The 25,360-nt window shown below is 43.6% G+C and overlaps 1 protein-coding gene across 4 annotated transcripts in view; it reads left to right on the top strand.

Moving 5' to 3' along the window:
- TNFSF4 (TNF superfamily member 4) overlaps positions 1–25,360 on the top strand; it is a 194,720-nt gene that overhangs the window by 42,321 nt on the left and 127,039 nt on the right. Inside the window, exon 1 of one of the 4 annotated variants that reach the window (XM_062193018.1) lies at positions 13,637–13,705. The exons of 2 other annotated variants lie outside the window; for them this stretch is intronic. Coding sequence is in view for 1 of the 2 variants with exons in the window: in XM_062193015.1 (XP_062048999.1) it covers positions 24,403–24,426 (24 nt within the window). In the remaining variant the exon portion in view is untranslated. Of the gene's footprint in view, positions 1–13,636; positions 13,706–24,081; positions 24,427–25,360 lie in introns of those variants that run through there. One more of the 4 variants, XM_062193015.1, reaches the window with a different exon arrangement.

Below are 25,360 nucleotides of genomic sequence, written 5' to 3' on the forward strand. Positions count from 1 at the left end.
CTTTCCCAGGCCACAGCAGAGAGCTGGATCAGAAGTGGAGCAGCTGGATCTCAAACTGGCACCCATATGGGATGTTGGCACTTCAGGCCAGGGCGTTAACCCGCTGTGCCACAGCGCCAGCTCCATGGGGATGAGTAGTCTTTTTTTTTTTTTTTTTTTTTTTTGGACAGGCAGAGTTGGACAGTGTGAGAGAGAGACAGAGAGAAAGGTCTTCCTTTTTCTGTTGGTTCTCCCCCCAAATGGCCGCTACAGCTGGCGCACTGCGGCCAGTGCGCTGCGCCTGATCCAAAGCCAGGAGCCAGGTGCTTCTTCCTGGTCTCCCATGTGGGTGCAGGGCCCAAGCACTTGGGCCGTCCTCCACTGCACTCCCGGGCCACAGCAGAGAGCTGGACTGGGAGAGGAGCAACCGGGACAGAATCCGGCGCTCCAACTGGGACTAGAACCCAGGTTGCCGGAGCCACAGACGGAGGATTAGCCTAGTGAGCCGCAGCGCCGGCCGATGACTAGTCTTATGATCTGCTGTCTGCAAGCTAGAAAACTAGGTTCTAGGTTGGAGGTGACAAATGTCCCTCAAATTAGAGCAACTTTAGAAACCAGGACAGCCAGTGGTATAATCCAGTCTGCATTTGAAGGCCTGAGAGAGAGCAGGCGATTTTGTATGTCCCAGAACCTGGGCAGGAGAAAACAAACGTCCCAGCTCAAGCACATGGGGTGAATTCTCCTTTCTTCTGCCTCTCGTTTCGTTCACGTCCTCGACAGGTTCGATGGTACCTACCTTCATTGCAGAGGGCAGTCTGCCTTACTTTGACCTCAGATTCAAATGATGGTCTCGTCTGTAAACTCTCCCAGAAACACGTAGAAGTACTGTTTTACCAAATATCTGGGCAAGCTGTGATGTAGTCAGGATGACACCTAAAATTACCATTACCACAGTATACCTGGAAATGCAAATTAATAACAGCTTGAGATTGGCTTGATTAGAAGATCTTTGAGGCCGGCGCTGTGGCTCACTAGGCTAATCATCCGTCTGTGGCGCCGGCACCCCGGGTTCCAGTCCCGCTTGGGGCACCAGTTCTGTCCCGGTTGCTCGTCTCCCATTTGGCCATTTGGGAGGTGAACCAACGGAAGAAAGACCTTTCTCTCTGTCTCTCTCTGTCTCTCACTGTCTAACTCTGCCTGTCAAAAAAAAAAAAAAAAAGACCTTTGAAACAGATGCCCAGAACAACCATCTCAGTGATGTTTATTCCTTACAGCAGCATTTTGAAATAGTTCCCTAAACTAATTGATATGTTTTTAGGGGTTATGTTAAATGTTTTTTTATCTGTAATATCAAAAGAAACAGTTACCTCCTGTGGGGAAAAACATATGATACCTGTTGAAATAATATAGTACAATGACTGGAAGAGATTAAAAAAATGGCATTAAATTGCTTTTAATCATTTTTGGGAATACTGATGAAAAATGTTGCTAAGCATAATATGATGAAATGGTTACGGCAAATTATGCAATGTGGGATGCTCATTGTACAAGCTTGAGGAAAGCGCAGATGATTCTCACATGTCTCAGCTAATTGTACGTGCTAGGTTTTGTTTCAATACCAGTAGAAATAAATTTTAAAATGAGTCTCAGAAGGAAAGAGAGATACATTCCTTTGTAAAGGAGTCACTTAAAATTGTCATTCTACAGGGAAACTTTGGATGAAATCTCAGAAACGCTTCTCTCATGGCTCATCTGCTGAACTTTGGAACCTCCCACCACAGAGCAGAGGAATCTGGGGGTGTGTGGTGAGCTTGCATGACCAGATAGCTGGACTTGAGTTCATTGCTGAAGAATTTAGACTTTATGCTGGAGCTTCATAGGTGAGATTTGCAATTTCAGGGGAAGGTAGAGTGCAGGGGGCAAAGGACTGAAAGGGACGAGTTCAGCGGCTGGGCGGCAGAACAGATGAGCTGCAGGAGAGAGGTGGCTCCTTGCTCCAGGTAGGGATGTGGCAGGTGACAGGATACTGAGTGGAGGTGAAGTCAGGAATAACTTCCAAGTTTTTGGCAGCCAGTTAGGGAGTGAGAACATTCAGGCTAGAATTTTGGATGAGTTTTCAACAGAATCTCAGTCTTGCTATACTTTGGTCCTGTTTCCAGGGATTCTCTTCCACACTTGATGTCTCCTGTGCGTCTCTGACAGTTCATCCTTTCCCTCCCCACCCAAACCCTGGACATGTGACTCCACTCTGGCTTTTCTTCCCCAACCTAACACTTACTCTCTGCAGACTCCTGGTCAGGGAAAGAAAATGGCCTGAGGACAGGAAATCCCACAGTTTATGGATTTGTAATTTCATTTCAGCTCTTGCATTTGGGATGAAATCCTTTATTTCAGTGATTTTAAATGGTGCTTCATCAGGGTTTTGAATGGTTTTAATATATAATTATGAATTGTGCATGATGATATGGCTAAAATTTAAAAATATTATACTAAATATGCCTTTTCCTCCTAACTTTGCCCAACCTCTGCTCTATTTAAATTGCCCCATGTAGAAATTCTAGATGGACTTTTCTTATGTTGTTTGTTTAATCTGAAGGAAGTCTGATATTTTGCATGCTAAAATGCATTTAAACTAAGTTGCTTTAGAAAAAAATAAGTGCATTTACTTTAAAAAAAATAGGCTTATTTACTTACTTATTTGAAAGAGCAATAGGAAGAGAGGGAGAAAAAAATAGGTGGGAGAGAGGGAAAGAGGGAGAGACAAAGAGAGAGAGATTTCTCTCTGCTGGATAACTCCCCAAAGGGCTACAAGAGGCAGGCCTGGGCCAGACCAATTCCAGGAGCCAGAAACTGCATCCTGGTCTTCCACATGGGTAGCAGGGCCCAAGAACTTAGGCCATCTTCTGCTTTCCTGGACATGTTAGCAGGAAGCTGGATCAGAAGCAGAGCAGCCAGACGTTGAACTAATGCTTCGATATGGGATGCTGGTGTTGTAAGCAGTGGCTTGACCAGCTGTAACACAATGTTGCCTTGAGAAAGATGCATGATTTTTTTTTTCTGCACAGAGGACTTGTCTAAATATTTAGCATTAAGGGGCCAGCATGGTGGCACAGGGAAGAAGCTGCCATCTACCACGCAGAGACTGTACATACTTCTGTTCTGAGTCATACTCCACTGTAATGTCAGGCTTATTTGCCTGCCTTTGTGTATGTGTATGTAAAAACCCTTCATTGCAATCCCTACATGTATACAGCTAAGAAAAGCCTGGTTATTTGTAAGAGAACTGGGAAAGAAAACAAAGAAAAATAGATAGGCCGGCGCTGCAGCTCAATAAGCTAATCCTACACCTGCGGCGCTGGCACCCCGGGGTTCTAGTCCTGGTCGGGGCGCCAGATTCTGTCCTGGTTGCCCTTCTTCCAGGCCAGCTCTCTGCTGTGGCCCGGGAGTGCAGTGGAGGATGGCCCAAGTCCTTGGGCCCTGCACCCGCATGGGAGAGCAGGAGAAGCACCTGGCTCCTGGCTTCGGATCAGCGTGGTGCGCCGGCCGCAGCACGCTGGCCGCGATGGCCATTGGGGGTTGAACTAACGAAAAAGGAAGACCTTTCTCTCTGTCTCTCTCTCTCACTGTCCACTCTGCCTTTCCAACAACAACAACAACAACAACAACAACAACAACAAACCAAAATAAAGAATCCAATAATGTTAATAAACACATTGTATGCTAATATAAATAAAGGACATTTTCAAGTGTAAAATATATTTTCCAAACCAAATACATAAAGAGTGGTACTGTATAAGATTTTTACAAATCTGTTTAATGTCTGGATTAGCTGAGAGTACTGGATCTCCATATTTGCTGCTGCATCTCGTCTTGTGATAGCACATCATGGAACCAATTTGTAGATCCACGGGGCCAGCGTTGTGGTGCAGTAGGTTAAGCTGCTGCCTGCAATGCTGGCATCCCATATGGGTGCTGGTTTGTCTCTCGGCTGCTCAATGTGGGATCCAGCTTCCGGCTGATGGCCTTGGAAAAGCAGTAGAAGACAGCCCAAAGTGCTTGGGCCCCTGCTGCATACATGGGAGACCTAGAAGAGGCTCCTGGCTCCTGACTTCAGGTCTGGCCCAGTCCTGGCCATTGCAGCCATCTGGGGCATGAACCAGCAGATGGAAGATCTCTCCCTCTCTCTGTGTATCTCTATCTCTGTCTCTCTCTCTCTCTCTCTTTGTGTGTGTGTGTGTGTCTCCTTCTGTTATTCTGACTTTCAAATAAGTAAATAAATCTTAAAAAAATTTGTAGATCCATTCAGCAAGCCAAAAATCCCTACAATCAACTGGACCCACCTATCTTAGAGTTGAACAAACATATGATGTTAATAGAATGCTTTTAGAAATAAATACATTTTACTTTTATTCATATAAAAAGAATGGATTTCATGTATTTCATAGGTACGGTTCTAAGAAGATAGCCATACTTTCCTCTCTCTCCCTTTCCCTATCCTCCTCCTTCTCTCCTTTCTTTTCTTTTCATCAATTTTTCCAAAGATATAATTTTACTTCACTCTATAATCACAGCAAGAACTGACTCTGTGTTATCAGCTAGGCTCACTGGATTGGGGAGAGGTCAGTATTAATGACTGGTCTTGTGGTTGCTGGCCTGTGTGTTCTTTATAGCCAGGGTGGAAAATATGATAAGTATTTCATTGACTGCATCATTAAATGGTCTCACCAACATCTTTGTGAACAAGCTTCCCATCCAGTGTTGTGTTGAATTCTGGGTGTGCGGTTAGTGAGCTATAAAATTGCTGACATATTGACCTCTTAACCCTTTGAGCCCAGGCAGAACCTGAAGCATCAGGAAGCACCTGGGCTGTTTACTTCTGCTCTTAAGCAGCCATTCCTGTTTATCCTGGTGTGTGGTCCAAATATCACAATTTTCTCCTTGTTTCTTGAAGTGGAAAGATTGGAATACACTACCTTGGAAGATTTTTTCTTAAAGACCCATGGCTAAAGAACATATATTGTTTAAGATGAGTGGATAATACAGCATGAGAAGGAAACAAAGGAGAATGTGCCCTGAACAGTGTAATGTAATACGTATCGTGAAAATAGTGAGGAGAGCAAGGCATGGCTGAGAAAGACAGCAGACATAGTGATACTTTTCCAACAGGCAAAAGGAAATTCCTTGAACATTCCTTAAAAAAACTACTTCTAGACTCTCATTGGCATTTGTTTATGTTTGTCTTTTCCACTAGTCTATGGAATTCTTGAGACTAGGGACTGTTTTATAAATATTTTTATTTCAAACACCTACTGTGATGCCTTTCATGTATATTTATCCAACAAATGTTTGTTGAAACAGCCATGTATGAAGTAATTGCAAAAGAAATTCATTCATGCATTCAACTCAGTCAGTACTCCAGAGCTACCATTATGCGGTAGGCTCCGGAAATTCAGATGAATCAGAAATGCCAAAGCTTTCAAGAACTTCACAGTTTAGAATAGAAGATAAACTGTTGATACACTATTCCAGATGGTGTAACAGAGGCTGTACAAGGTAGAATTAAACACCAAGAAGAGAATGGTCAGCTTTCTCCCAGGGAGTGTTTAGAAAAAAATTCGTGATTTTTCTGTTTTCTTCAGATTGAGTATCCTTCATGTTAGCATTTATCATTTATTCACAAATGTTTTATAGACTCTGTAGTTATGTCTCCTCTTCTATTTCCAATATCATTAATTTGTGACACCTCAACTTTTTCCTTTTCAATCTCTTTAGGGGTTATTGATCTTTTCAAAACCAAACTTTTATTTATTTATCTTTCTCTATTACCTTTTATATTTTGTTTACTTTTAGAAGATTTATTAATTTACTTGAAAAGCAGTTACAGAGTGGGTGTGGGGAGAGAATTTTCCATCCCTGGTTCACTTCCTGATGGTCTGTTTGATTTAAGGCTTAGCTATTTACAGCTATTAAAGCTGATTAGGTTGTGTCCTCTTTGGTATTGGGCTTGACTGTCTACAGCTATGGTCGTACATTCTTACCTCATCAGAGGTTCCAATTTTAGCTGACTTCCCTGAGGTCAGTAGCTGGATTTTTTTTTTTTTTTTTGACAGGCAGAGTGGACAGTGAGAGAGAGAAAGAGAGAAAGGTCTTCCTTTTGCCGTTGGTTCACCCTCCAATGGCCGCCGCGGTAGCGCGCTGTGGCCGGCGCACCGCGCTGATCCAATGGCAGGAGCCAGGTGCTTCTCCTGGTCTCCCATGGGGTGCAGGGCCCAAGCACTTGGGCCATCCTCCACTGCACTCCCTGGCCACAGCAGAGAGCTGGCCTGGAAGAGGGGCAACCGGGACAGGATCGGTGCCCTGACCGGGACTAGAACCCAGTGTGCCAGCGCCGCAAGGCGGAGGATTAGCCTAGTGAGCCGCGGCGCTGGCCAGTAGCTGGATTTTTAAAAAAATTTTTTTAACCTTTTAACCTTTTCTTTAATGTATACAAACTACATGCATTTCATAAAATACAAATTTAGGATCATAGTGATTCTTCCCATCCTACCTTCCCTCCCACCTGCACTCTCACCCTTCTTCCTCCTCTCTCTTCTATTTCCGTTTTTATTTTTTATTAAGATCTATTTTCAATTAACTTTATACACATAAGATTAACCCTACACTAAGTACAGAGTTCAACAAAAAGTATGAAACAATAGGCTAATCCTCCACCTTCGGCACTGACACTCCGGGTTCCAGTCCCGGTTGGGGCGCTGGTTCTGTCCTGGTTGATCCTCTCCCAGTCCAGCTCTCTGCTGTGGCCCGGGAAGTTGGGCCCAAGTGCTTGGGCCCTGCAGGAAGAAGCACCTGGCTCCTGGCTTCGGATCGGCGCAGCGCGCCGGCCATAACAGCCATTTGGGGGGTGAACCAATGGAAGGAAGACCTTTCTCTCTGTCTCTCTCTCTCACTAACTCTGCCTGTCAAAACAAAAACAAAAACAGAAAAAACAAAAACAAAAACAAAAAACAAACAAACAAAAAACAAACAAAACAAAACGGTTTCTCAGCAGTCGAGACGAGACTAGGGCTGTTCAAAGTCATCGCATCTCAAAGTGTCAATTTTACTTCCATAGATTACCTTTTAGGTGCTCTATTAGTTACCACAGATCAGGGAAAACATGGTATTTGTCTTATTGGGACTGGCTTATTTTACTAAGTAAAATGTTTTCCACTTGCATCCATTTTGTTGCAAATGAAAGGCTTTGATTTTTTTTTAAACTGCTGTGTAGTATTCTATGGTGTATATATCCAATAATTTCTTTATGTAGTCTTCATGGATATAATATTCTTTGTCAGTTCCTTTCTTCAGCACTGTGAAAATCTCGTCTTACTTTCTACTGGCCTAGAAGATTTCTGACCAGACATACAGTAAGATGCATTGGGATGTTATGTGTTCTTTGTTTTTTTTTTCTTTTGCAACTTTGAGAATTCTCTCCTTGCTGTGAAAATTGGAGAACTTAATTATATATGTGTTGAGGTAGGCTTGATGGAATTGAGTCTGACTGGTAACCCTTGACCTTCTTATATCTGTATAGTTGTATCTCTAGGTTTGGAAGGGTTTCTGTTATTTCTTTGAATATGTTTTCTACCCCATTGGCATTTTCTGTTCCTTTTTGAACCCCAACAAATTGGAAATTTGCTCTTTATTTAAACAATTTTTATTTATTTGAGAGGTACAAACATATGGTGGTGGGGTGAGGGGAAGCAGACTTTCAGAGAGAGAGAGAACGAGAGTGAGCATGCGAGGGCTGACTCCCATCCTCTACTACACTCAACAAATATCTGAAATGGCTGAGACAGGGCTGAAGCCAAATCCTGAAGCCAGGAACTCAAGCCAGGTCTTCCACGTGGGTGGCAGGAACCCAACCTCTTCAGGTACCATTCCTGGCTCCCCAGCTCTGTATTAGCAGGAGCTAATTAGCAGGAGCTTAGAGATAGGCATTGGACCCAGGTATTCCTATATGGGACATGGGAATCTTAATGGTGGCTTAACTACTAGACCAAATGTCTGCGATGATATTTCCTCTTTGAATGCCATTCCAGATTTCTTATAATTGTTATTCATTTTTCATTATCTTTTGGCCTTTCTTTCCTCTTTTTCTCTGTGCAGTTTCAAATAGAACTTCTTGAGCTCACTTATGCTTTCTCTGTTTGGTCTACTTTGCTATTGTGGCTGCCTACTGTGTTTTAAATTTTGCTTAGTGTACTCTTCAAGTATTTGATTTTAAAAATTACTCTGTTAAATTTCTCAGCTAGAGTATTTAATAATTTCTTTGTTTCTCTGAAGCTTGTTGAGTTTCCTTAAAACTGCCGTTTTGAATTCTATGTCTGAGGATTTGCATTTGTCAGTTATTGTCTGATCAGTTTCTGACATCCCGTTTTATTCATTAAGTGAGGTCATGGTTCCCTGAGAATTCTTGCTGCTTGTTGCATATGAAATTGTCTGATGATTGAAGGATTAGAATTTTTTTAATTTATTTTTTCTGGTCTTTGTAATCTGAATTTATTTGTGTCTGCCTTCCAGAAATTCTAAGCAGTCAGCCTGTTTTCTCTGAGCCTGTGGATGCTTTCACTGTTCTGGCACTATGTGGCATGCTATGTTGAAGCTTGTTTTCAAGTGCACTGTTGGTGGTGTTGTGGGTTCAGCACTAGAGGGAGCCCCATCTCAGGTTTGGACCAAATCTGTGTTTGGGGAAGTAGGAACCTGAGAGGGAGGAGGAGGAAAGGATGGAGTGTGGGTGGGGAGGTAGTGTCACCATGTTCCTAAATCTGTATAAAATACATGAAACTTGTATAACTTAAATAAAGTTTTAAAAAAAGAAAAGATAATCTGTCCTTGCAAGCCTCTTCCCTGGGTGATGCTAGGCTGTCACCTTCTCCATAGTCACTGGCCCATGACCAGACAACTTGGGGTTCTGCCTGGCTCTAGGCATCACGGTGGAAGGACTGGCCCCACATTCTTCTGTGAAATATTCTTTTTTCCTCTCTAATGGGCAGTCACTATCTGTGTTGTGCTACCTGTGGCTGGAGAGGAATAAGATGGCCAGTCCTCTGGCGGCCAGTGCTTCAGTGCAGAGTTATGCTCAGAGATCACACACAGCCTACTACTGAGGTGCACTCGCAGCCTGAGGCCATGGCAACCAGATGTGGCTGGTGCTGGTTGGGCTCTATGTCCAGTTGACAGGGACCATGGTTTCCACCTGTGCCTGGGTAGATCCAGAGACGCTGTCTACAAGGACTGGCCTGGGGATGAAGGCCATTTGGATCTGCATGGTGGTGGGCTTTATCAGCTTGGCACTGAGTTCCAAGATAGAGTTCTGTGTTCAATTTTGTGCCTTGCTCCCCAGTGGCTGGAATATTGTTCCATTGTCTGCTAGAGGTTGGAAAAGGGATGGTGGGTATATTTTCATGGCCACTTGGCTAAACTGACTCCAAAGGCTCAGTCTGCAGGTACTAGCCTGAGAGTAAGGGTCGTGGAGATTCTTCTGGCTCTGGCTTTTACTGGACTGGCTGGGTGCTGGGTTTCAAGTCTAAGGTTTGGACTTAATTCCCTCTCCCTCCCTGAGGAGGTAGTATGAAATCTCCAATCTATTCTGCTTAGAATTGGGGTAGGGGGGTAGCCAGTAGTTCCTTCATGCCTTCTTCAATGTATCTGTTATTATTAAGCCAAAACCAGACACAGTGATCTCTCACTTGGCATCTTTAGCTCTTGTGAAGGTGACTTGATGCATGAACAGCTGTCTCTGTGGGGAGATTATAATGGTCACTTATTTTTTTTTTTTTAAGATTTCTTTATTTATTTGAAAGAGTTACAGAGAGAGGCAGAGGCAGAGAGAAAGAGATTTTCCATCCACTGGTTCACTCCACAAATGGCCCCAACAGCTGGAGCTGAGCCCATCTGAAGCCAGAAGCCAGGAGATTCCTCCTGGTCTCCTATGTGGGTGTAGGGGCCCAAGGACCTGGGCCATCTTCTACTGCTTTCCCAGGCCATGGATCGGAAGCAGAGCAGCAGGGAATCAAACTGGTACCCATATAGTCTGCTGGCACTGCAGGCAGTGGGTTTACTGCTATGCCACAGCGCGGGTTACTTCTTACTCAGCTGCCATCTGGCTCTGCCTCCCCACAAAGTGGTTTAATTGTCACACACACACACACACACACACATATATTTTACAAATAATGAGTGTTAGGCTCAGAGAGTCTAAATAGTTTTCAGGGCTCAAGATATTTAGGTGCGTATTTAGAAGCAAGAACATTTGACTTAGAATCCCTTGTTCTTTCTCCCATGCCATACTGACAATGTTAGAAGCTGCAAGTCCTTCAGGTTCTCCCGAACAAGCTCTGTAAGGACTCAGGCTTATATCTATACGTATTTGAGGGCAGAGATCATGACTTACCTTGCTTTGCATTGCCAGCACTTAGCATAGGGAATGAAACTTAGGAAAAGCTCAATAAAGGGCTACTCAAATGAATGAATAAAATCAGATATAGAAAAAGAAACCTGACACAGAAACTCCTCTCTTAACAGTTTGTGTTTTTCTTAAGCCTTCAAGTTATTAGAACCTATAGGATCATTTGAAGTCCTTTTTCTTTTTTCTTTTTTTTTTTGACAGGCAGAGTGGACAGTGAGAGAGAGAGACAGAGAGAAAGGTCTTCCTTTTGCCATTGGTTCACCCTCCAATGGCCGCCGCGGTAGCGCGCTGTGGCCGGCGCACCGCGCTGATCCGATGGCAGGAGCCAGGTGCTTCTCATGGTCTCCCATGGGGTGCAGGGCCCAAGGACTTGGGCCATCCTCCACTGCACTCCCTGGCCACAGCAGAGAGCTGGCCTGGAAGCGGGGCAACCGGGACAGGATCGGTGCCCCGACCGGGACTAGAACCCAGTGTGCCAGTGCCGCAAGGCGAAGGATTAGCCTAGTGAGCCGTGGCGCCGGCCTTGAAGTCCTTTTTCTCCTTGATCACTGTAACAATCATAGAGTTGCCAGATACGGTCATTTTACTTCTGTGTCTCTGACTGCTGCTTTTCTTTTTTGTTTCCATTGTCACCAACTCCATTACAGCAACCTCAGGGACTGCCTTCACTATTCCATTCACTCCCCATTTCATTTAATTCTCTCTGTCTATACATCCATCATCTATCATCTATCTGTCAACCTAGTTACCCATCCATCCTTTCATTTCATCAACAGATGATGATGATCACATTACAGTGTGATAAGTGTTATAAGAAAATATTGTTCAGAGAGTTAGAAGTACACAAAAAAAGGATTGTTTGGCCAATTTGGGGAGGGAGATAGAGAAAAGGCTTCTTGGATGAAGTGTAATCTGAGCCAACTCTTCAAAAAAGGAAAGACAAAGAGGATAGAAAAGGGAAAAATGATACCCACAATGACCCTCCCCATCTACGTCACCATTTCCTTTCCTGTTTCTGGAATGTATTGGGCTGTCTCTTGCCTCAGGGCCTTTGCACTTACTCTCCATTGTGTTTGTTAATTTTATTTGTTTATTTATTTGACAGAGTTAGACAGTGAGAGAGAGAGACAGAGAGAAAGGTCTTCCTTCCGTTGGTTCACCCCCCAAATGACCGCCATGGCCAGAGCTACGCCCATCTGAAGCCAGGAGCCAGGTGCTTCCTCCTGGTCTCCCACGCAGGTGCAGGTGCCCAAGCACATGGGCCATCCTCCACTGCCTTCCTGGGCCATAGCACCCGGCGCCCATATGGGATGCTGGCGCTGTAGGTGGAAGATTAGCCAAGTGAGCCACGACGCCGGCCCCTCTCCACTGTGTTTGTAATAGCCTTCTCATAGTTGTCTTTTAGGATGTATGTACATGTCACCTTATCCAGGCTTGGAAATAAGATATGCAAAGCAAGGATATGAGAAGACTTCAAGAAATGCTGAAACTCTAATTTGGCCTGATTCCTTCTGAAATTCCTTCGTGGACTACTACAGCATTGTGGACATAGCATTCTGACCGAGTCTTGTTGATTGCTTGCCTTGCTAAGGGGAAGGAAAACATTTTGTTTTGGTTGGCAGGAATGACTAACTTTCCCTCTCCTTCCCAGAGAACGTTGTCCTGAGCCTTCACCGCCACCAAATGATCACTTCCAGTTTTCTGAGAAGGGCTTTTCCCTTTGACTGAGACACAGTGTTCTTGTGCAGAGCTGTGGATTTCCTGGTTACTGTTCATTGTCACATTAGAGTCATTAGGAGGTGGAGGAGAGGGAAGTTGGAGTTTTTGGTTAATGGCTACTGTTATCTTAGTATGTAGGAGGCTAGATCATCTGTTGACAGGAAGTAAGTAGGATTGGGGTGATGAAATTTAAAACTGTTTCTGATGACACTGAGATAATCAGCTGACTAGAATACACAGAGGTGGGGAGCAGAATGAATTGTTTGGTATACATAATATGTTGCTAAAATGTTTGTATGTTTTTTGCATAATGTGTTATTAGTGTTGTGATTTTTTTTTTTTAAGAAGAAAGATAAATTCAACTCAAGATTCATTCCTACTGTTGGGAAAGTAATAAGCCAAAAGTAAGCAATATATTGTAAATTGTTTGTGGAGATCTTTTTCTCCAAATGGTGGAAGCTGCTTAACCTGGGAAAAACTACAAGACAGGATATTCCTGGGAACTCAGCAAATAACAAGATATTCTGGGGTTTAGAGGGAATCGGGCAGCCACGTAAGGACCACTGGCCCTCCAGAAGGCAGAGCTCATGGCCGTTACCTAGTCTCAGGGAGATCAGCAATTAACACGGAAGCTGTTGCTCACCAGAGGCTCCTGGTGGGAACAGACAGAGCCTCCTGGAGGCAACTTCCTCCTCTTGGTATTTGAAAGGGCTGTTGGTGACCAAGTGCTCTTTTTTTTTTTTTTTTTTATTTTTTTGACAGGCAGAGTGGACAGTGAGAGAGAGACAGAGAGAAAGGTCTTCCTTTTGCCGTTGGTTCACCCTCCAATGGCCACCGCGGTAGCGCGCTGCGGCCAGCGCACCGCGCTGTTCCGATGGCCGGAGCCAGGTGCTTCTCCTGGTCTCCCATGGGTTGCAGAGCCCAAACACTTGGGCCATCCTCCACTGCACTCCCTGGCCACAGCAGAGAGCTGGCCTGGAAGCGGGGCAACCGGGACAGGATCGGTGCCCCGACCGGGACTAGAACCCGGTGTGCCGGCGCCGCAAGGCGGAGGATTAGCTGTTGAGCCACGGCGCCGGCCGACCAAGTGCTCTTGTTCTCACCTTTATCAGATCACTTGCATGTTCACTATTGAGATTTCTTTTTCACATAAAAAACTTGGAGTTGGCAGAGCATCTACTGATGTGCTATGATTGCAGTCTCACATGCAGAGCATAAATAAAGAAACTGGTCAGGGCAGGATCAGGGATTCCAGGAAGTGGGCCTAGACCCACTGAAACACCGCAGAAGGTGGAAGGAGACATTGAGGGCTTTGTGTCTGGGGCAGTAGTTTTAGGGAAAGGAATCGAAAGGGTATTTCCATAGTGAAGTGTAGAGCATCTTATGTCAGAAGGGACAAACCAGAGCCTATACCAACATAAAAGGAAGGAAAATAACATTTGTAGGTCCCCTAAAATTAATCTGATATCTTTCTAATGCTTATTTCAAGGTACTACCACATATCATCCATCTCTCATAGCAGTTCCGTGAAAGTGCTGTAATGTTTCCAGTCTGCAGGTGACAAAACTGAGGCCTCGAAAAGCTAAGTAACTATATTGGGACACACTTGTAGATGGCTAAGATGAATTACTTAGCTAGTAGATGGCTAAGATGAAATTCAGTCCAAGAGATCAGTGCTATACATGTGGGTACTTGTGAGATATCTGCTAATGAATAAATACAAAGACCCCCAGTCTGCTTTTAAGTGTCGGGGTTCTTCTCATCGCTCTGAGCCTCCTTCTGTCTTAATCAGTGGTTGACGCTCTCCAGTTGCTGTGGACTCTGTCTGCCCCATGAAGATCAGAGAGAAAAGTATTTCCCCTGTTTGCTATGTCTGTGCAGCACTAGCAGAGGTAGGATTTCACTGCCAACACAGCTGCAGAATGGACAAACAGGGAGCGGGAGAAGGAATATCCATCTGTTTTATCTCTTCCCTCCTCTCCCCGTTCTGAAGCCCCTTTGCTATTCTCAGACCCTGGCTGGTGAGGGAGGCCTTCAGAGAAATGACAGCTTTATCCTGTTTTGCTCCTCATTTGTTACCTGAAGAATATAGGTGTTTTTTTTTTTTTTTTTGACAGGCAGAGTGGATAGTGAGAGAGAGACAGAGAGAAAGGTCTTCCTTTGCCGTTGGTTCACCCCCCCGATGGCTGCTGCAGCCGGTGCATCATGCTGATCCGAAGCCAGGAGCCAGGTGCTTCTCCTGGTCTCCCATGTGGGTGCAGATCCCAAGCACTTGGGCCATCCTCCACTGCCTTCCCAGGCCATAGCAGAGAGCTGGCCTGGAAGAGGGGCAACCGGGATAGAATCCGGCGCCCCAACCGGGACTAGAACCCGGTGTGCCGGCGCCGCAAGGCAGAGGATTAGCCTGTTAAGCCACGGTGCCGGCCAGAATATAGGTTTTTGGAGTTGGCTCCATTTCTCCTCATTTTCCCCTTGCAGACCTACCTGCCTGGGTACCTGATGATAAGCTTCTAGGTACAAACTTCTTCCCCTACTAATTTAGTTAACTTTTTTTTTTTTTGAATGTCAGTCTTCCCATCTCAAATGGCTACCCTTAGTGTTAATTCCTTCATTTTATTTTTTATATAAAGCTTTTATGTAATAAATATAAATTTCATAAGTACAACTTTTGGATTATAGTGGTTCCCCCTCCCCCCCATAACCATCCTCCCATCCCCAAACCATCCCACCTCCTACTCCCTCTAACATCCCATTCTTCATTAAGATTCATTTTTTTTTTTGACAGGTAGAGTGGATAGTGAGAGAGAGAGACAGAGAGAAAGGTCTTCCTTTGCTGTTGGTTCACCCTCCAATGGCCGCCGTGACCGACGCACTGCGCTGATCTGAAGGCAGGAGCCAGGTGCTTATCTTGGTCTCCCATGGGGTGCAGGGCCCAAGCACTTGGGCCATCCTCCACTGCACTCCCGGGCCACAGCAGAGAGCTGGCCTGAAAGAGGGGCAACCGGGACAGAATCTGGTGCCCTGATCAGGACTAGAACCCAGTGTGCCGGCACCGCAGGCAGAAGATTAGCCTATTGAGCCACGGCGCTGGCCAAGATTCATTTTTAATTATCTTTATTTACAGAAGATCAACTCTATACTAAGTAAAGATTTCAACAGTTTGCACCCACACAGACGCACAAAGTATAAAGTACTGTTTGAATACTAGTTTTACTGTTAATTCCCATAGTATAAAACATTAAAGACAGAGGTCCTACATGGGGAGTAAGTACACAGTGACTCCCATTGTTGATTTAGCAATTGACACTGTTATTTATGATGTCAGTAATCACCCGAGGCTCTTGACATGAGCTGCCAAGGCTATGGAAGCCTCTTGAGTCCACAAACTCTGACCTTATTTAGACAAGGCCATAGTCAAAGTGGAAGTTCTCTCCTCCCTTCAGAGAAAGGTACCTCCTTCTTTGATGACCTGTTCTTTCCACTAGGATCTCACTCGCAGAGATCTTTCATGTAGGCCGGTGTCTTGGCTTTCCATGCCTGAGAAACTCTCATGGGCTTTTTAGCCAGATCCGAATGCCTTAGGGCTGATTCTGATACTTCCTTCATTCTATTCCTGCTCTACCTGTTCTTTTTCCCAATTGTATGAGTCAGGAGTATCCATAAAAGCAGAACCAATATTCCCAGAAGAGGAGGTCAAGTCCTTGAGGGATCTTTAGTCTTCTTTCTCTTTGATATCCCACAACTTAAATGCTGTGATGTACAACTAATAATACTTGAGTAGAGTTGTCATTGTGTGAATATAACTGTGTGCTTACACAAACTAAGGTGGCTAAAATATTACTAGGCATTATAATGTAACAAATTTAATTTTTAAAATTTATTTTATTTTTATTTTTGATAGGCAGAGTGGACAGTGAGAGAGAGGGACAGAGAGAAAGGTCTTCCTTTGCCGCTGGTTCACCCTCTAATGGCTGCCGCGGCCAGCGCACCGCGCTGATCCGAAGCCAGGAGCCAGGTGTTTCTCCTGGTCTCCCATGCGGGTGCAGGGCCCAAGGACTTGGGCCATCCTCCACTGCACTCCCGGGCCATAGCAGAGAGCTGGCCTGGAAGAGGGGCAACCGGGACAGAATCCGGCGCCCCAACCGGGACTAGAACCCGATGTGCCAGTGCCGCAAGCGGAGGATTAGCCTGTTGAGATGCAGCGCCGGCCACAAATTTCATTTTTAATTAGTGAATTACTATAGTTGAACACATTAAAGGATGTATTATAATAATTAATAACTCAATTGTATTCAATGTAGGAAGATCAAATCAGGTTAGTTAGCACTGCCATCTCCTTAAACATTAAATTTTTTTTGATTAACACTAAATAATTGTACATATTTAAGGGATAAGTGCAACATTCTGATAAATGTGGACAATGTATACTGACCAAGTCAGAGTAATTAACATTTCCTTTCATAACTACTTCATGGTTGGAGACAATTGAGCTCCTCTTTTCTCAGAAAATGTGCTGTCGGGTGTTGTGAACTATAATTATCCTACTGTGCTCAGGAATATTTGAGAGTTTCCCCTTCTCTCTAACTATGTTTTGGTACTCATTATCCAACCTCCCTCAATCTTGTCCCCCCTTTTCAGATTCTAGTAGTCAGTATCTATGTCCAGATACCTTGTTTTCTTAGTTTCCACATATGAGTGAAAAATACAGCATTGCCTTTGTGTGTCTGGTTTATTAATATAATTTCCTCCAGTTAATATATTTTTCTACAGATTACAAGATATAACTATTTATTTTTGTGTCTGAATTATGTTCCATTTTGTATATATGCTACATCTTCACTATCCATTCAACTGTTGATGGACACCTTAGTTGATTCTGGATCTTGGCTATTGTGGGTAGAGCTGCAATAGACATGGGAGTACAGGTATTTCTTTCATATAATTATTTCATCTCTTTTGGATATATACCCAGTAGTGGCATTGCTGGATTATGGACTAGTAGATATAGTTTTGGTTTTTCAAATCACTTTCATACTGTTTTCCATAGTGGCTATACTAATTTACATTATCACCAACAGTATATAAGAGTCTCCTGGGGCCGGTACTATGGCGCAGCAGGTTAACGCCTTGGCCTGCAGTGCCGGCATCCTATATGGGCACTGGTTCGAGACTCGACTGCTCCACTTCCAATACAGCTCTCTGCTATGGCCTGGGAAAGCAGTAGAAGATGGCCCAAGTCCTTGGGTCCCTGCACCTGCATGGGAGACCTGGAAGAAGCTCCTGGCTTCAGATTTGCACAGCTCCAGCTGTTGTGGCCAACTGGGGAGTGAACCAGTGGATGGAAGACCTCTCTCTCTTTCTCTCTGTCTCTCTGTCTCTCTCTCTTGGCCTCTCCTCTCTCTAACTCTGACTTTCAAATAAATAAATAATTTTTTAAAAGAAGAGTCTCCCTTGTTCCACATCTTCTCCAACATTTGTTATTTTTTGTATTTTCGAAAATAGCTATTCTAAATGGAGTGAAGTGATATCTAATTGTGGTTTTGATTCACGTTTCCCTGATTGCTAGTGATACTAAGTATTTTTCATATATTTGTTTCTTTGCAAAACATCCATTCAGATGCTTTGCCCACTTTTAAGGTAGATTTTTTTGGTTGAATTTTTGAGTTCCTTATATATTCTGGGTGTTAACCCTTTGTCAGATGAATAGCTAGTAAATATTTTCTCTCATTCTGTTTGTCTTTTTACTCTATTGATCATTCCCCTTCATGTGCAGAGACTTACTAGTTTGCTATGATCTCATTTGTCTATTTTTGCTTTTGTTATCTGTGCTTATTGAAGTGTTTCCTTTATGTTTTCTTCTAGCAATTTAATAGTCTCAAATCTTTGATTTATATCTTTGATGCATTTTGAGTTGATTTTTATATATGATGATAAGTAAATATCTAGTTTCTTCTACATGTGTATATCTAGTTTTTATCAGGTGATATAATTTTATGGGAGCACCATTATATATGTAGTCTGTCATTGACTGAAGTACAGTTGTGTATACACACGCACACACACACACCGTTGTTTCTTTGCCTCTCTATTCCCTTGTCATATATTAAGATGTGTTAATGTCATAGTCTAGTCATGCGTCTCTTAATGATGCTTCATTGATAGCAGTGGTTCAGTAAGATCAGATCACTGAGTGATGGCATAGCCATCTCAGATTGTGTAAGTTTACTCTGTGGTATTCGCACAATGATGGAATTGCCTACTGGTGTATTTCTTAAAATTTATTTCCACCATTAAGTGATAAATGACCATGTGTATGTAAATGTATTCACAACACAGAGATCTTTCATTTAGGTCATTTTTTTTTTTTTTGCCAAAGTGTCTTGGCTTTCCATGCCTGAGAAACTCAGCCAGATCCAAATGCCTTAAGGGTGAGAAGCAATGTGTTTTGATGTGGAATACCATGACGGTGAATAAGGCAGTCTGAGGGGTTCACAGAAACATTACATACAGGGAATGAAATTCATATCCAGAGTAATTAAGGACAAAATACTGCCCTTTCCATGATAAAAGTGGTCCGGTGTCCTCAAACACCATCAGGGGAAGGGGATGATGCCACACCGGGGTCTCAGTGTTGGTTTGGTCACCCAGGGTAATGGTGTCATATTGGCGATTCAGTGTGGATTTTTGCTGCTGTCAGATTGGGAACCTCATAGTGGCTCTCTCTAGTAGGCCTCTATAAGTAGAATCCTTGTTGCTGAGCCCATATACAAAAACTCCACCCCTGCCACATGGCCACTTTGTGCATCCACTGGGCAATGACAGGAGTGGCTAGGGAAAGAGGATGATTGGTATCTACAGAACAGGTGATCCTATTTGATTATCAAAATACTTCTCTCTTTAAGTCAGTTTTGGTGAGCATTCATGTAAGACACAAATATCTTCATGTTTTTGGCAGTTCACCCATCCAGAGAGGTATATTCTTTCCCATTTTTCCTTGTAACCAGATTTCAAATCCTATTCCTCCTAGTTGCTGACCATCCAACCAAACCACTGGCCGCAAGCCATGAATCATACATCTGACTGTTTCCCCACCTAAACGAAGTGTACAACCAGGTTCATTGCTTGAAGTTCTGTTCCCTGGGCGGAGTCCTCTTCCACCAGGTCCTTGAGGGGTGTCCCAGAAAGGGATGGTAGTGCCACAGCTGTGCACTCTCATGTGGTGCCTCATATCCTGCAAAACCATCTGTAAACCAGCTGAATTCTTCTCTTCTTCATCAGCTGTTCCTAAGGACCTCTCCATGAGGACACAGGTGCCCTGTAGAGGAAGTGGGAACCATGGGCATTGGGGCTCCTCCTTCTGTAGCTTACTTGTGTCCTCAGGCCCTGCTCAGCCAGATCGCATACACATACTTTGTCTTCTGTTTGATGATGGATGCCCACTTTTATGAATTGGTGGGTCACATCGCACTCCATTTCTGGTGGGCAGCTCAGATCCCATGGTATGTTGGGGTCCATAGTTAATCATTTAGTCTCTGTTAAGGACAGGAAAAAAGCTGTTTCTCAAAAGGAGAAAAGTTATTTATTTTGGGGCCCATCATTTTTTCTGATGTCCCAAGGGTGTACACCGCAGTTCACCACCAGGACCTCTGTCTGCACCAATGTTTCAACTGTCATTGGATCTGCTGGATCATATGGCTCAGGTGGCAGAGCAGCTTCTAGGGCAGCCTGGGTCTCTTTCAGAATCTTCTGCTATTCAAGGTCTCACTCAAAACTGGCAGTTTTTGGGTCACTTGGTAAATAGGTAACATGCTCAAATGGGGACTATGTTACTTTCAGAATCCAAAGAGGCTCACTAGGCACTGTATCTGTTTTTTGGTTGTAAGAGATACCAGATAATATAAACTTCCCTATTTGAGGCAATGTCTCCACCTGCTCCATGCCACCAGATCCTTGGAAATTTTACTGAGGAAAATACCTTTAAATGGAAAATACCCTTAAATTTTTGCTGGATTTATTTTCTCTATGCTGACATGAAAATGTCCTAACAGTAAGTCTAGAGTAGTTGCAACTTCTTGGTCACTAGCTTCAATCAACATAATGTCATCACTGTAAATAGATGACATCCTGTAACACAGACGTGATCCTGATCCCTGTGAACGAGGTTATGACACAGGACCAAAGACTGCTACATCCCTGAGGCTGGACAGTGGAGGTATATTTTTAGTTGCTAGCAAACTGCTGGTGATGGTCCTAATCAACAGGTTTAGAGAAACAGGCATTTTCCCAATCCATTGCATACCAGGGACCAGGAGATGTGTGGATTTTCTCAAGAAATGAGATCACAACTGGTAGAACAGCTGCAGCTGGGGCCCTCTTCTTCTTAAGTTTACAGGATTCCACCGTTATTCTCTGAGCTCTGTCTGTCTTCTGCACAGGCCGAATAGGAGAGCTGGAATCTCCATCCCTATGTCTTTCTGGTCCTTAAAGTTGGTACTACTCTCTGTAATCCTCTGGGAATATTGTATTACTTTTGGCTTTCCCCACCATTATGACCCTCACTCCACAGGTCAGGGAACCACTGTGGAGGTTCTGCCAGCTGCTAGGGATGTTATTATAATTATGCATTCCAAAACTGGGAGGTAATCACAGATTGGGTTTGAGGACCACTAACCCGGTATGAGAAGTCCTAGTCTAAAACTCCACCGATCACCTAACCTCCATAAACCCATGCTGTGATAGACCAGAGTACTCTCAGTGTCCTGAAAAATTACTGTCAGTTCAGAGATGGTGTCCAATAGTCCTAGAGTGGTCTGATCACTTCTGTTGCCGAATTATACAATTAGCTTGGCAAAAGTTGTGGATTCCTTTAGGGAAGTCTTGGAGAACTATTAATAGTATAAGTATCAGGCTTCTCCTCAAGGAAGCTCAGCCTTTCCTTCATTCCAGGGGTTCTGGTTTGTTAATTGGCATATGTCTAAAAATGATGTGACGGCCATGACTCTGTGTTTGTATGATCCAGGTTAGACGTTTTTTCACTTCATCTAGAACTTTTCTGCAAAGATCAGGAGAGAATTTAGTAGGGCTCTTAACCACTTCATTTTTAAAAAAGATTTATTTTATTTATTTGAAAGACAGAGTTACAGAGAGAGGTAGATACAGAGAGAAAGGTCTTCTATCCGCTGGCTCACTCCCTAGATGGCCGCAACAGCTGGAGCTGAGCCGATCCGAAGCCAGGAGCCAGGAGCTTCTTCCGGGTCTCCCACGCGGGTGCAGGGGCCCGAGGACTTGGGCCATCTTCCACTGCTATCCCAGGCCATAGCAGAGAGCTGGATCAGAAGAGGAGCATCTGGGACTAGAACCGGCGCCTATAGGGGATGCCGGCACTTCAGGCCAAGGCTTTAACCTGCTGTGCTACAGTGCTGGCCCCAGCCATTTCATTCTGAGGGACATCATGGTCAGCACCACAGACCTGCTTGAAGCAGAGTATTCGGGTTGCTGCTTTGCCTCTGCGGTCCATCAGGGTAATCATATCCATTTTGCCTCTTGGCCCCTGACATCCCAAGGTGCAGACTCTGATTGCATTTTGATTTTCCAGTTCAGGAACTGCAGTTCTCACGTGAGGTATGGCCTAGAGAGAAGAAGAGCTTTTGAAGGATGCTGGGCTATCGCTCACAAATTAGTTTCTCCATTCATGGTAAAAAGTGTACCATCTTTCTGCCCCCCTCAAAGTGTGTATGAGCACATCTTAAACGAAAGATCTCCTTTAGCATTACAAACGCCTTAAGGCTTTGAGTCCTTTCTTCTACATTAAAACAAGGTAGGTCTGGCATTTCCAGTTTACTCACTTTAGGACTTTTTTTAAGATCTTGTTTTTTTATTTGAGAGGTAGAGTTACAGACACAGAGAGGGAGAGGCAGAGAGAACTGGTTGCAATGGCTGGAGCTGGGCTGATCTGAAGCCAGGAGCTTCTTGTGAGTCTCCCACACAGGTACAGGGGCCCAAGCACTTGGCCATAAGCAGAGAGCTGGATAGGAAGAGGAGCAGCTGGAACAAGAATGGGTGCCTAAGTGGGACGCTGGCGTCACAGCTAGAGGCTTAGCCTACTAAGACACAGCACTGGCCCCAGATTACATTTCAGCAACCACCAAATATACTGTTAGAGTCCTCTCTGATTACCTGTGCATAAACATAAAATGCAGCTATATCAGAATATTCAATCTGATTAAACCTTATATTCCTTCTGCCATTATCTCATTCCCACAATATATATTCTTGTATATATATTCCTTGTATTTCTGTCTGTATAAATTAGAAAACTCGAGTAGTCCCTTAAAAGTGTAGTGTACCTCCTTTGGGGTTACTCTTTGTAACTCATCTTTAGGGGCCTTCTGGGTTTTGAGTCTATTTATAGCTTTAAAAGAAAAGAGGTATGGTAGAGTTTGGTCCTAGGGGGACTTATTGTCGTGTAAGGCAATTACCTTGGGGGGGAGGCCATTAAAATTTTCTGGGAAATTCAGGGTTAATCCCCTTTCATTGGCAAGAAGACATTAATTTAGGACCTTGGTGTCTCAACGTAATCAGGTTTTCCAAATTCCAACTTTTGGGATTCTGTTACTTTCCAGTCATCTCCCTCATTTTAACAGTAGACACACTACAGGCCTGGGAGTTCGAGTTGTGTTGTAAATTGCTGTAAATCAGCCAGTTGCAAGTTGAGATTCTTTGATTTTCATCATTCTCAGTTCTGCAGCTACAGGAAAAAAGGATATCTTTCGGAGAAAATAGAGAAGATTTCAGGTCATTTACACAATGCTTGAGAGGGCAAGTCAAGCCTTTGCGCTTGTACTTTTCATTCCTCATGTTGGGGATCACCTGGCCAATGCCACTGTATTTGTTGGTCCGAGCGAAATGTTTGAAAGTACTATAGACATAGTTAATCAGATCCTTTCTTCTTTTAGATATTTATTTATTTATTTGAAAGGCAGAGTTGCAGAGAGAGAGAAAGGTCTTCCATCTGCTGGTTCACTCCCCAAATGGCCACGATGTCCAGAGCTGAGCTGATCTGGATCCAGGAGCTTCTTCTGGGTCTCCCATGTGGGTTCAGGGGCCCAAGGACTTTGGCCATCTTCTACTGCTTTCCCAGGCCATAGCAGAGAGCTGGATGGGAAGTGGAGCAGCCGGGACTTGAACCGGCGACCACATAGGATGCCGGCACTGCAGGCCATGGCTTTACCCGCTACGCCACAGCGCCGTCCCCTCTTTTCTTCTTGTAAGTGGTTGATTGGGAGTATCCAATAGTGATATTTTATATATCTCTATTGCCAGATTATACTATGGATCATCAATGCATTCTATTACTGCAAATAAAGTCATTAATGTTTTTAAAATCTAATTAGATTAGAGGGCCAATTCAAGAAATTCTAGATAAAATTCAGAAAATTCACTCTTGGGGTAGGCATTTAGCCCAGCAGGTAAGACACTGGTTAAAATGCCTACTTTCAACAGTCAGAACACCTAGGTTTGATACCGAGCCCGACTCCTGTCTCCAGCTTCCTGCTAAAGCAGACTCCATTGATAGCTCATCTGATTGCATCCCTGTCATCCACACGAGACACCTGGATTGAGCTCCTGGCTCCTGACTTTGCTGCAGCCCGGTTCTGGCCATTGCAGGCATTCAGAGAAGGAACTAGCTAATGGGAGTCTGCTCCAACCCTCCACTTTGCTCTCACTCTCTGGCTGTCCCTCTCTCATTGTCTCTTTGTTCTTCTGCCTCTGAATTAAAAAAAAAGAAAGAAAGAAAAATTGATCCTTAGAATGTTCTTTCTGAACTCTACTGTTGTCAGCATTCTACATAGAAACAGATCTTTTTTTTTTTTTTTTTTTTTTCTCTGTGCAACAACTCATTACAGGGGCTGTGAGCTAGGGTAAAAGGGGAGAATCACTTTCTCTCTCACTCTTGCTGGGTACGAAATCTGGATCTAAGGTCAGTGAATGCCTACTTCAGGTCCACAGTCATTCTGACGCATCTAGGAGACAGCCTTGGGCCTAAGACATTTGCTGGGAATCTGAGAGTGACTTGTCTTTGTGTAGGGCAGGTTTTCTCTACCTTGTCACTATTGGCATATGGGCTGGATAATACTTTGTTGTTGGGGGGACTGTTCTGTTTATTATAGGATGTGTGGTAACATCCCTGACCTGCACCTGCTAGAGGTCAAGATGCGCCTGTACACCCAGTTGTGGCAGCCAGATACTGGCCAATGTCCCCTGGAAAGCAGAAGCAGGTGAGAGCCACTGATCTTTGGCTTTGTTGCTTACACAGTGGTTTCTCCTCTGTTCACACGTCTGAGAGTCATCAGGGCTCTGATCAGGAAGAAGCCTATTCTGTACTATACTTCTCAGGAAGAGAAATAAACTCACATTTTCTGCCTCCAAGCTTATGCTCTATCTCTTAGGAATAAGTAACTAAGAGATAGTGACTTGACCTGATTTTGCAGGAGATGTCAGCCCGAGTTGAAGAACAAACTCTTTGTTAAATTCTAAGTTTTGACAAAGGGACACTGTTAAGCACTTTCCTATTTTCAGATTTCACTTCTTAGTTTTATTCTTATAGGCTTTCATGTAGCCTTTCTCAAAGGGAAGAAGTTTAATTTCCTTTCTGAAGTGCCTGGTTTCGTTTTTGACTGTCAGTGAGTCCAAACATTTCAGACAAGGGGGAAGATCCTAATAAAATTCACTCACTTCCCCTTGAAGATGCATCACTGTGATAACTGTGTGTATGTAACCTTCCCGATAGTGTTTTTCAAGAAAACCAGAATATAATACTGCCTTTAAAAGCAGAAGTGTGCAGTAATTGTTACTGAGACTAGAGGAGAAAACTGGAAGTGGTGAAATATGAGTTTGAAAGGCACAACATTTTTGAGACTACAGATGATTATCTTATATTCTGTGTTTTGGAAAGAAGAAAGGAAGTATGTGTTTTATTTTAAATGGGTTTTTGAAATTAAGTTTGCTAAATAAGAATAAGAATGTAGTTAAGCATGAGATTTTTATTAAGTTGAAATATATCTCTCCCTATCAATATGTATTTCTTAACATTTAACATGCAATTCAACTGTTTCCAGATATCACATTTTAAAGTCATCATTTTAGAGCTACATGGTTAATGATAGTAAATAATTATTAATAGTAAATGAGGCTCTCTTTTCTGCTTTACTG

Source organism: Lepus europaeus, chromosome 5 (assembly GCF_033115175.1).
Source record: "Lepus europaeus isolate LE1 chromosome 5, mLepTim1.pri, whole genome shotgun sequence".
Taxonomy (NCBI): domain Eukaryota; kingdom Metazoa; phylum Chordata; class Mammalia; order Lagomorpha; family Leporidae; genus Lepus; species Lepus europaeus.